Raw genomic sequence first — 12661 nt, forward strand, 5'->3', positions numbered from 1 at the left:
TAATAGAAATCTATGCGTAACTGATTCTAAGAATCAGGCGCATAGATACGACCGCCCAGACTCAGAGATACGACGGCGTATCTCTTTTGAGAATCTGGCCCATAGTGATTAAAGCGGGGGTTCACCCGTACATAAAACTTTTTCCCCTTAGATGGATGCTCGTTTTGTCTAGGGGAATCGGCTGTTTGTTTTTAAAATATGAGCATTACTTACCGTTTACGAGATGCATCTTCTCCACCGCTTCCGGGTATGGGCTGCGGGACTGGGCGTTCCTATTTTGATTGACAGTCTTCCGAGAGGCTTCCGACGGTCGCATCCATCGCGTCACGATTTTCCGAAAGAAGCCGAACGTCGGTGCGCAGGCGCAGTATAGAGCCGCACCGACGTTCGGCTTCTTTCGGCTACTAGTGACGCGATGGATGCGACCGTCAGAAGCCTCTCGGAAGACTGTCAATCAAGAAGGAACGCCCGCTCCCGAAGACCCATACCCGGAAGTGACGGAGAAGATGCATCTCGAAAACGGTAAGTACAGCTCATATTTTAAAACAACTAGCCGATTCCCCTAGACAAAACGAGCATCCATCTAAGGGGATTGTTTGAAAAATAAATTGTCATATGGGTGAACTCCCGCTTTAAGAAGTTCCAAATGTATCTTTATTCAGACTTTCAATCGTCTTGTGCATACACCTAGGTGAAACTGCAATCCACCATCTTATGACTAAACTCACAAAATCTGTCAGATTTATTACAGAAGGTCAAAAAGCACAATAATTATGCTGCTCCAAAAATCCGATCCGCATCCAGGACATTGTTGTTCATCTCCATTATCAAGCGATCTCCATGGCACATGGTTCACCAACAATCGGACTATTTCATAGCGTAAGAATGTTTGTTAAAAACCAGCAAATAAAAACTGCAAGCTCGCTTACATTCAGAATGTGTGCACTGTGTATCATACAAGATATAAAGCCCTGTGACAGAGGTCTGAAATACAGCAAGGTTGGCGCTGCCTGAAATGTTTTGGCCATAATGGAATATCCTTTGTGACCACACGTTGCATGTTTCTTCAGAGATTTCCTCCAAGATTTTGACAATTTGTGATGTTGCTAAATGTAAGTGACTGTCGGGCCCGTCGTGACAAGGCAAGCAAACCAAGCAATTGCTTAGGACCCCGAGCTGGCCTGGGGCCCCAAGCAGGGCCCTTGCTGCGCTTCCTATAAATGCAGCCGCCTGAGCACTCTATAGAGAGCCTCAGGTGGCTGCAGCACTGCTGCCTCTCTCTCATCACTTCTTCCCTGTTGCGTGGCCGAGCTCCTATTCCTTCCTCCTGTCAGTCCGGCCAGGTACCGCATGTTCAGTTTCCTATTCCATGCTGGACTGACAGGAAGTGCACACTGATTTCTCACTTCCTTTCAGTCCGGCCGGGAACAGGAAACTGAATCTCCTGCCGCACGGTATGGTAGGGGGGAAGGGGGTAAGAAAAATAAAAAGACTCCTGCCCATGGTTGCAGGGTTGGGGGGGCTCCATGTCCATTTTGCTTGGGGCCCCCAAATTCCTTCAAATGGCCCTGGTGACTGTAAACCTTTACATATACACATTTGAAGTGACTATCCTCAGGTGTTACCCAGAGATGTAATTGTCTTACGTAAGTTGGTATGTTTATCTGCAGCACTCCTCTATAGTCTCCTAGAACACATAGATCAAAGACTGTTCCTCAGCTCCAGTGGGCGGGGGGGGGGGGGGGGTTGATGTCTCACACTGCAGAACATAGAGATGAGAGCTGAGTGTAATCTGAGACCCGAGTTCAGGGAATGGACACATCCCCCCTCTACACAGTCTCATAGGAAAACCTGCACAACTGAGGCTGTCGGTCGTCTGCTGTGTGCTGGATGGGTAGCAGGGCTGTCTCCCGAGATTCTGTGGTGTCAGCATAGACTCTTCAACCCCTTTCACACTGAGAGCGTATCTACCCTCAAACAGCTGCTCCTTTTTTTCCAGGGCTTTCACACTGGAGCGTTGCGCTAGCAGAACGGTAAAAAAAGTCCTGCTAACCGCGTCTTTGTAGCGGTGGTGTGACCGCTCCTCCACAGCTGCTGCCCATTTTAACCCTTTCTCGGCCGCTAGCGGGGGTTAAAAGTGCCCTGCTAGAGGCCAAAATCCGCCCATATCGTCAGCGGTAAAAATAGCGGAGTTTTACCGCAAACGCTATGGGCGGCTCAGTGTGAAAGGGGTCTTAGAGATGACTCATTCAAGCAGCAAGGGAATGACAGAAATCACACTAGGCACCGTGGATTGTGGCTAGTGCACATTATACAGTGATATGCTCTGTTAATTTTTCATTTTAGAGGTTTACAGCTACTTTAACAGATTCCCACCTGGCGCCACTATACTGTGTATATAAATGGCCAGGTGAGACTAGCAACAATCCAGGGGGATGTTGCAGTATTTCCTCCTCCCATTCTTGCCACTCATTGATTTCCTCAAGGCCCTTGGGGAATCTCAGTTCAGCGGATCTCAGTTCAGGGTGCAGGGCCAATGTGTTTGGCCCTGTCCCATGTCATCTCTGTGAACAATCGCAGCGATCACAGTAGTAGTAAACAAGCATGAATGCAGCCAAACAGTGTAAGGAAACTGATTACACAATCATCATGACTGTAAGCAATCGGTAATAACAAAACAATAATTAAAAAACCCTGAGGTGCACCAGAGTGTACAGAAGATTAGGAACCCACTAATTGCCTATTAACTGGTCATTGTCTATATTTGCAGCATTTGTGAAGGTATAAAACAAAGGGCAATGTGCATGTTTTCAAAGATGTAATGCCTACGTTTTTATTTTGCTCAAATATACACGCCATTTATGAAGATTATAAAGATGTCGCCTTGCTGTTCTGTGGGGCTGGTTGGATGTTCAGGCTTAAAGTAGAACTATAGGCAAAACTCGTTTTCTTGTTGGCTAGAGCAAGGGAGGGTTATAAGTTATAACCCCTGTCAGATTTATTTATTTTTCCCGCCATCTGTGTCCCATTGCAGAGATTTCCCTTTACTTCCTGTCCTGTCCTATAGCCAAACATGAAGTGCAAGGAAATCTCTGCAAATGATGCTTTTATGGGGACAGCCCAAAATTCTGGATTTTCTTTTACTTTCACTTTCAATGATAACGGGACAAATAGAAAGGGAGAATCTCCCTAACGGGGGCACAAAAAACCAAACTGACAAGTGTTCTAAGCCCTCTCCACTCTGTCCAAAACTAAAAAAATAGGTTGTACCTTTTTGTTATACTTTAGGGACCCATGTAGTATTTAATTACTTATACTTGATACTTTCTTTTAATTCATTTTACATATAGTTGCAGTGATGGAACCCCTGACATTGGTCCCTGTCTGCAGAGAAAATAAATGCATGTGTTTTTGCAGAATGTTTTTTTTTTTTTTTTCTTGCAGGGGCCTGGAAAGCATTGCACCTGTGATCAGTGAATCAGGGGTGCAATGTAAGGCTGTGTGCAATGTAGGGCTGACTGTTTACAAGCTGTAGGGCTTGTGAATCAACTACGAGCGTGCTCATCAGATACGTTCAGAACTACAAGCGCTCAGCTGCGGTGGATGATGGTAGTTGTCTTTTCAGTCACAGGAAACGTAATGTTCTGAAAGGTGAACTTTTCCTTTTAAAGAGTAGCTCCACTTGTGTTGAGGAAAAAAAATCCCCTCTTGGTGATCTGTGTACATTGCATGGATTTAAAAACAACGGTTTCAGATTCCTACCTTGTGTTATTCTGAATACATAGCTGTTTGTGTCATTGTGCTGAATAAATCTGTATGGGATTGGTTTTATAATGATCAATCAGCTGTTGCACCTACAGGACTCTGAGGTAATTGTCAGGGTCTGCATCCCTTTTTTAAGCGGGAGTTCACCCGAAAAACAATTTTTAACATTAGATGGAGGCTCGTTTTGTCAAGGGGAATCTGGTGTGTTTTTTTTTTTTTTTTTTTTTTTTTTTTAAATCGAAGCAGTACTTACCGTTTTAGAGCTGGATCTTCTCCGCCGCTTCCGGGTATGGTCTTCGAGACTGGGCGTTCCTATTTGATTGACAGGCTTCCGACGGTCGCATACATCGCGTCACGAGTAGCCGAACGTCGGTGCGGCTCTATACGGCGCATGCGCACCGACGTTCGGCAACTTTCAGAAAATCATGACGCGCTGTATGCGACCGTCGGAAGCCTGTCAATCAAATAGGAACGCCCAGTCCCACAGCCCATACCCGGAAGCGGCGGAGAACATTGCTCTCTAAAACGGTAAGTACGGCTTCGATTTAAAAAAAACCACCCGATTCCCCTTGACAAAACAAGCCTCAATCTAATGTTAACAATTTAGTTTTTGGGTGAACCTCCACTTTAAGGAGTGTCTAACCAAAAATGAAATTTTTGTTGTGGGGGATGCCAAAAATCGGACTTGCATCTTGGTGCAGACTTCTGAAAAAAATCGGTAAGCCAATCACTAAGGAAATACAATTTCTGGGGGGAGTTGTGTATGCCATCTGTATACAGAATGCCTCCAGATAGCCATAATGTATTGCATTTTTCAGAAAATGACAGCGCTGCTGATTGAAATGGAAAGGTAACTTTTAATAACACTCAATGACTTGTGTCACAATTGTAATAGAGAGAGTATATATACATACATACATATATTTTATATTATCTTTTTTTTTTTTTTATGCTATATTTTTCTTTAAGAAAGTGGAGTTACCCTTTAAAGTGTATTGTTCCTACCATACAGACACACATTCTGGAGCCAGTTTACCCCCCAGTATTTTTTGTATTATGGGAATACATGTTTGTGAACTACAGTATTACGCTTTTAATATTCTTAAGAGTGTATGTGAAACCTCCACTTTTACACTTTTGTCCCAAAAATGGCAGATTTGTGCTTATTCTCTTATTCTGTGGGATAAAGTCCTCCAGACCTGTTGGTGCTGTTATCTGTCTATATTATCATTGTTTGTGAAATGTGCTGACATTTCCTGCATAGTTTGTAAATGGCAATATACATTGTTATCTTTTCTTAACAGGGTATGAGAAGACCGATGATGTGTCGGAAAAGACCTCCCTGGCTGATCAGGAAGAAATGAGAACGATTTTCATTAACCAGCCTCAGTTTGTAAAGTACTGCAACAACCATGTCAGGTAAGAATTTTCTGTAGGAGTGAAATCACTAAGGGAGTCAGGAAGGCCGGCTCTTTATATGGGAAATATATTTGCTACATGCCTTGTTTGGATTTCATTAGTGTACGTTATCTTCTCTTTCAGCTTTTGTTAACCTAAAAGAATAAACGTATCCTGTTCCCTTAAAGCATGTTATGCAGCACAGTGCTTGTGCTGTGTAATTTTGTCCCTCTGTAATACCTAAACAAAACCTTGCTGATCCTGCCTGGCTATGTCCTCCCCTCTGTAAACTGACCATGATTTACCATTGCTGCTGAGCCCTGACACCGTGGTCCGTTTAAGGCTCCATTCACACCTAGGCGTTTTAACGCCTGAAGCGCGACGCTACAATACGCCGGAGGGTCGAAATTACATTAGTCTCTATGGAGACTGTTCACATCTCAACGCCGAACGCTGAAACGACGATCGCCTGAAGCTCAAACAATTCCCGGACCCTTTTTTGTCGCGCGTATCGGGCGTATTTGAGCGTTTCCATTTCCCATAGAAAGTAATGGAAACGCTCGATTTAAGCGACTTGCGCGACAACGGTGCTTTTTCTACGGGCGTTTCGTCGCTTTAATCAATAGAACTTGTCGCCCATGCAGAAGATTAAAAAAATCTACCAACATAGCAACAAGTGATGAAAAGATGATAATTTTTCCTATTGGCTAAAATAAAAAACGCCGAAGTACAAAAACGTCGGACAACGCTGTATGCAAACGCGCAAATAAGCATGAATACGCGCGACAAAACGCCGTAAAAAAACGCCGAAAAAACGACCGAACGACCGACGCTCAGGTGTGAATGCAGCTTAAGTGCCTCCGTCATCTGCTGTCTCCTGTCCTCCTCTGCCCTCTCTCACCCCTCCCCTCCCTGCCTGCTCCTGTGTCAGTGCCTGCCCCCTTCCCCTCTTGCTGCTGAAGTTTCATTTAAACTTTATACCATCCTGTCTGTTTAATAATCCTACGTGCCCCTGTGTCTGTTTTTTTTTAATCCGTTCTTTACCAGTTTTCAGATTGCCGCTCACGTGACCCTCCACCTCTCTCCTCCACCCTTTCTGACTGATGTCAATGGGGAATCCTCTGTCTCTCCTGCTGGAGGTGACAGATGGGGAGAGGAGATAGGCGGTACTCCTTTTAAAGCTAGCTTGTGAGCAATGCTTTATAACTGGCTTTGCAGTACTCGCCCAATTCTAAAGTAAGGATGAGCTCCGGCGTGTTCGCATAGAACACGTGCGGAGCACGCCAGGAAGTCGGCACCCGCGCTGCGCTAATCACAGCCAGGCAGACATTTCCCGATCTCTGCAGCCGAGCATCGGGAAATGTCTGCCTGGCTGTGATTAGCGCAGCGCGGGTGCCGACTTCCTGGCGGGCTCCGCACGTGTTCTATGCGAACACGCCGGAGCTCATCCTTATACTAAAGCATTGCTCACAAAGCCAATTCTAAAGCATTTTTTTTTAAAAAGCCAAATATAATGTTTTTCATATAATGCTTTATATCTGGCATTGTAAGAAATGCATTCTATCTGGCTTTGTGAGCCATGCTTTATAACTGGCTTTGCAGTACTCGTAAAGCCAGATATAATGCATTTTTCACAAAGCCAGTTATAAATAAGTAGTGCTTTATACAGTTGTGCTCATAAGTTTACATACCTTGGCAGAATTTATGATTTCTTTGCCATTTTTCAGTGAATATGATCAGGGGGGTGAAAAGTGTGCCTATGTGTCCTGGTGTTAGTGTAGTGCTTGGTGTATTTGGCGAGATGTCTCCTCTCGTGCTGGAACCGAAAAGGGCTCCACGATGGGAGATGACATCACTTCCTCTGCTAGTGTTTACATTACACAGGCAGGGGAAGCATTTCATTTGCCAGAACCGATCAGACCCAGGCAAGAAATCATTGGCCTGGGCCTGTAGATCAGTTCTGTATTGAATCCGATCACCACATGGACGGCAGGTGCCACCCCTCGTTAACCCTTTCACTCCCTCTCACACTGCCACCAAGTGCAGTTTTTAGATTTTTCACTGATCACTGTACTGTACTTGGAGTTGGCGACAGTGGTAGGCCCAGGTAGGTTTAGGGTACCCCCATATATTCCATAATAAAGGTTTTAACACCTTGATCACCCCCAGTTAACCCTTTCACTCCCTGTCACAGTGGCATTTTGTATAGTGTACAGATCTTCTTTCTGATCACCGTATTGGTGTCAGTTGTGACTCAAAACGGCATTAGGGCAGTTTGTGGTCATCCCAGATATAGGTTCAGGGTACCCACCATATAGTCCCTAATAAAGATTTAACCCCTTGATCAACCCCAGTTAACTCTTTCACTCCCTGTCACTGTGGCATTAGTATAATGTAGAGATCTTTTTTCGGATCACTGTATGCAGTGAGCCGGCTGCTTAAGAGGCATTTTGTTGGTCCTCCCTGGTACCTCTGCCAAAAGATCACTCCAAAGAAGATGTTGTGTCTGTAGAAAATGCGGATATAGGCATGATGCCTGCTTTTATTGTCCCTCCTGTTCTGACCAACTTGGTTTCTGCATCTGTGACTGTTTTCGTTGCTACCACATACTAGTGGAGTATTCGCATAGGGTACGGCACAGTCCTAGGGAACACTATCGCACAGGGATGAGAGGCCCTAAACTGGAACATTTATAGTAACCATAAAAGTGCAAAAATAAAATAAAAGCCAAAAATACTTGTTTTTATTGCTATTCTCTCTTTATTCTGCTTTGTTTTACTGTATTTTATGCTTAACTGTAATGTTTTATTAATACTGTGTTGTATCAGATTTGCTTTGCAGGTATGTCCTATTGATGTAATGTTACTGTTTTTTATTGTTAACCATTATTTGCTTTGCAAGAATGCTATTCAGCTGCACCACAGGTTTATTTATTTTGACAGCAACAAGGTTTGCTCTCACAATGCGTAAATCAGCGACTCCAGCACTGTAGTAGGTGATTTCACCACCACAGTAAAAAAAAAAAGAGCGCATATGCTTTGGCATATATTTTTATTTACCTTTCTTGGCAGAGATTTCTTCATCCACATCGATTGATGAGAACGGAGGATTCTGTTAGGTTCTTTTTCTTTCACTCCCCCCATGGGGAAAAAAAGGTGCATGTATGCCCATCATTAGATGTGGGTGGATGCAGGGTGGTATTCTAATGGTGGGCATACCACCGATCGATTGTGAATGCAGTAATTTGTTGGGTTCTTTTTTCATTTAACCCACAGGCTGCATGAAAAAAAACTAAATATGCCCAAGGACCAGCGATGTACTGATATGTTGCTGGACTTTGAGTGGTTATACCGGAATGATGCCTGCAGGTTTGGATATCATCTTGGTATCATTTTTTTTTCAACCAGAGGTCGGCTTTCGGCTTTCATGTAAAAGCAATCCTAGCAGCTTATTCGCCACCAGACTGCTTTTACAAGCAGTCAGAGGGAACCCCAAAATGCATTCTGCTGCTTGTAAGTATGGGGATACCACATGTGTGGGACTTTTTGATAGTCTAGCTAGCTGCGTATAGAACCCCGAAAACCAATCACTAACTTCAGGCTTTCTAAGGGCATAAAATCGTGATTTTACGCCTCACTACCCATCAGTTTCGGAGGACCTGAAATGACAAGATGGCACAAAACCCCCCATTTTGGAAAGTAGACACTCCAATGTATTTGCCAAGAGACATGGGGAGTATTTTGCAGTTCTTATTTGTTTTGTAAAAATGAAGAAAGAAAAGGAAAATGTTTGTTTTTTTTTTTTTTTTTAACTTTGACAAAAAGAGAGATCTGCAAAATACATAATATGCCTCTCAGCAAAAAGCTTGGGGTGCCTACTTTCAAAAATGAGGTCATTATTTACGGGGTTTGTGCTATCTTGGAATTTCACGGCCTCCGTAGACGCTATAACCTTTGCGCAAATAAATAAATATACACTTCTTTAAAAAAAAAAATTGAATATATATATTCATAACAAAAAGTGGAAAATATAATTTATTTCAAAATTTTTCATATTTTTTAGTTTATCACAAAAAATAGAAATCCCAGAGGTGATCAATTACCACCAAAAGAAAGCTCTATTTGTGGGGGAAAAAAGTATGCAAATTTTGTTTGGGGACAGCATTGCATGACCGCACAATAACCGGTTAAAGCAGTGCAGTGCCAAATTGTAAAAAGTGTTCTGGTCAGTAAGGGGGTAAATCGTTCCAGGGGTGAAGTGGTTAATCGGTACATTTTTCATCCGAAAATATGTGACATCCCTTCTAAATTTTTATTCTGTCGTATGAGATTTTTTTTGTACTTTTTAGTAACATCTTAATTTTCGATCTGAAAACTAGCACGCAAAAAAAAACAAACGTATGATCATTCGTCCAATAATCTCATTTTGGTATATAGATTTTACCCACTCCTTCCCCACAGTCTGTTTTTTAGTCACTTATAAGTTAAGCTGAGCTATTCTAGCAAGTTAATAGAGAGCAATTCTACACAGAGCTTACAATTAGGGTGGTTACTTGGTAGCTGCATGACCGATCCCCCGCTTTAAACAGCTTCAGTACTTCATTATATCCTAGAGCCATAAAAAACTTCTCAACCAGGATAAGTAGTTCATATTTCTTGCATCTTAAAGTGGTTGTAAACCCTCACATGTTCTGAGTGAAGTGACTGGCCTCAGGTGATACAGACATGAAAACCCTACAACCTGTTTATCTGCAGTCTTCTCTACACCCCTTCAAAGTGCAGAACTTGTAAAGTTTGTCTCAGCTGTCAGAAAACAAGGGAGAGCTGACCTTACACTCTGCAGAGCTCAGTGAGGAGAGCTCTGAGAGCCGATTGGAGGGAAAGGACACCTCCCTGCACAGCTGAGGCTGTCTATCAACTGGAGGCCTGGTCATCTTTTTTTTCTTTTGGTGTCAGAAAAACTTGTCAGAAGTGATGCATGCAGATAGCAAGGGAACAAAGCAGCAGACCGAAATTACACTTAGTTCTCCTAATTGAGACAAGTACACACTATAGAGGGGATAGTTTTTGTTCATGAGTCATGTCTGAGGTTTACAACCACTTTAAGAACGATAATTTTGTTTTTAAGTAAAAACCTTTTTTGGAGGAGATTTTCAATACCACTTTTTAGAATGAAGCTGCTTTATTAACGGTATCTGTGGAAAGTCAGAAATGTATTGCTGAAAAAAAAATGTATGGCGACTATAAAATCCTGTTCTTTTTTTTATTTTTATATATATATTATTTCCAGCACTGCAAAATACAATGCCCTCACCTTCCTGCCAAGATTCCTGTACTCTCAATTCAGAAGAGCGGCCAACTCGTTTTTCCTGTTCATTGCCTTGCTTCAGGTGAGCGCCATAATGCTAAACTGCATGCACTGTACTTTCCTGGCTGTTTATATAGCAAACGTATGTTTTATAGTTGCAATGTATCAGAACAGAATGCGTAAAAAAAGTCTTTACATAAGTGGTAGATCTTCCTTATTCTAATCTGCAGGTTTACACTGCCACTTTGATGCTCATTAAGGACTTGATACGCTGGCTGATGATTATGTAATGTTACTCTGGTGCATGCATACAATCAAGAATAGTGTACGTCTGCATGTGTATTTGTTGTTGTTGTTCAGTTAGTTGAATTGTACAGCAGGTATGTATTGATTTGAACAAATGGCAAAGACAAATGACGATCTGACAGCTTTCCATGGCCAGAGGAGGAGCTGAGTGAAGCCTGTCCTGGATAATTACTGAGTTTTAAGAGATTAGTTCTGTCGGATATTGGAAAACATTGCTGTCCTCATGTCCTGCTCAGCTCAGAGCAGGACATGAGGTACACACACATACAGTATACACATACACATACAGTATACATACACATACACATACAGACACACAGTACACACGCACAGTATACATACAGACACACCGTACGTACACACACACACACACACACACAGTTTACATACACACACTGAGAAGGTACTGTGGAGAGGCGGGGCAGCTATAATCTTGGGATTTTTAGAATAAAAGGATGTCGGTAAGGGACATTTCAGGGACAGATAAAAAAAATATATTTTTTTCTACATACTGTCCCTGGTTTTACTGAGGCTGGCAACCCTGAAGGGGCCCCCTAGTGGCATGGGGCCCTCGGGCAGTGCCTGAACGGTCAGTCCGCCCCTGCCCTGATGCGCAATTTGATCCCGGCATACACGGGCTGAGTCTGACTTGGTTCCTGCATGCCGCGAGCTACACTTTGCATAGCAGCCGGCATCTCGCCCCAGCTACCTCTGACACACAGACCGTGCAGAGCGGAAAGGGGACTGAGTCCACCCCTTCTCCACCTGTGTTTTCCTGTACACAGAGGAGGAGGTGGGGAGCAGCACACCACTCTGCCAGAACGCGGCTAATCTGAGGTCTGTAATGATTTCTGTGTACACAAGACTTGCAGAGGGTGAGGGGGAAGGATGGAGCCGAGAGGGGATTAGGGGGGGAAGGATGGAGCTGAGAGGGGATTAGGGGGGGGGGCAGGATGGAGCCGAGATGGGATAAGGGGGGTGAAGGATGGAGCCGAGATGGGATTAGGGGGGAAGGATGGAGCCGAGATGGGATTAGGGGGAAAGGATGGAGCCGAGATGGGATTGGGGGGGAAGGATGGAGCCAAGATGGAATTGGGGGGGAAGGATGGAGCCAGGATGGGATTAGAGGGGAAGGATGGAGCCGAGATGGGATTAGGGAGGGAAGGATGAGGCTGGGATGGGATTGCGGGGGCGGAAGGATGTAGCCGAGCCCGGATGGGATTAGGGGGGAATTAAAGGCCGCAGGTACTGATATATAACAATCGGGTATAGCAGTAAAACATTTACATACTAATCTCAATCAAAGTAATGGACAATGATCATACAAATGATCAAATAACGCATACGTAACCAGTATAGTAAAAATCCCTGTTTAAACAAATCCCTGTAAACAGGCGCTAACTATTATGACGACATTATCATGGACAATTTAAGAAATTTAGAAAGAGAACTGTGAAACCTTGATATTACTCCCGGAATAGTACTGAAATATAGTTTAAGAACGGCAGCTCATGTTTTTGAGGGAGGTAGAAGCTCTAGGATGGCTAGTCCATATTTGCCATCGTTTCTCAAACGTGACGGTGTTGTAATTTTTATATGCCAACATCAACTCCTATTGAGCTTGTGTATTCAACCTTACAACATCGGATACATTTGGTGCTTCGTTGGATTTCCATAGTTTTGTTTTAGTTACTTGCTGCTATTTAATACATTTGCTACTACCGTTCCATACTCTAGAGCAGGGATCTCCAAACTATGGCCCACTGGCTGTTGCAAAACTACACATCCCATGAGGCATTGTAAAACTCTGACATTCACAGACATGACTAGGCATGAAGGGAATTGTAGTTCCTGAACAACTGGAGGGCCACAGTCTGGAGACTGC

The 12661-nt window shown here is 43.5% G+C and overlaps 1 protein-coding gene across 4 annotated transcripts in view; it reads left to right on the forward strand.

Annotated features, from left to right (window-relative positions):
- The window catches only part of ATP8A1 (ATPase phospholipid transporting 8A1), a 308603-nt gene that overhangs the window by 69395 nt on the left and 226547 nt on the right, over nt 1-12661 (forward strand). For all 4 annotated transcript variants that reach the window (XM_040335011.1, XM_040335010.1, XM_040335017.1 and 1 more), the window contains exons 3-4: nt 5070-5184; nt 10453-10552. In XM_040335011.1, coding sequence (XP_040190945.1) covers nt 5070-5184; nt 10453-10552 — 215 coding nt within the window. The remainder of the gene's footprint in view (nt 1-5069; nt 5185-10452; nt 10553-12661) is intronic.

The sequence above is a fragment of the Rana temporaria genome, chromosome 1, assembly GCF_905171775.1.
Source record: "Rana temporaria chromosome 1, aRanTem1.1, whole genome shotgun sequence".
Lineage (NCBI taxonomy): Eukaryota > Metazoa > Chordata > Amphibia > Anura > Ranidae > Rana > Rana temporaria.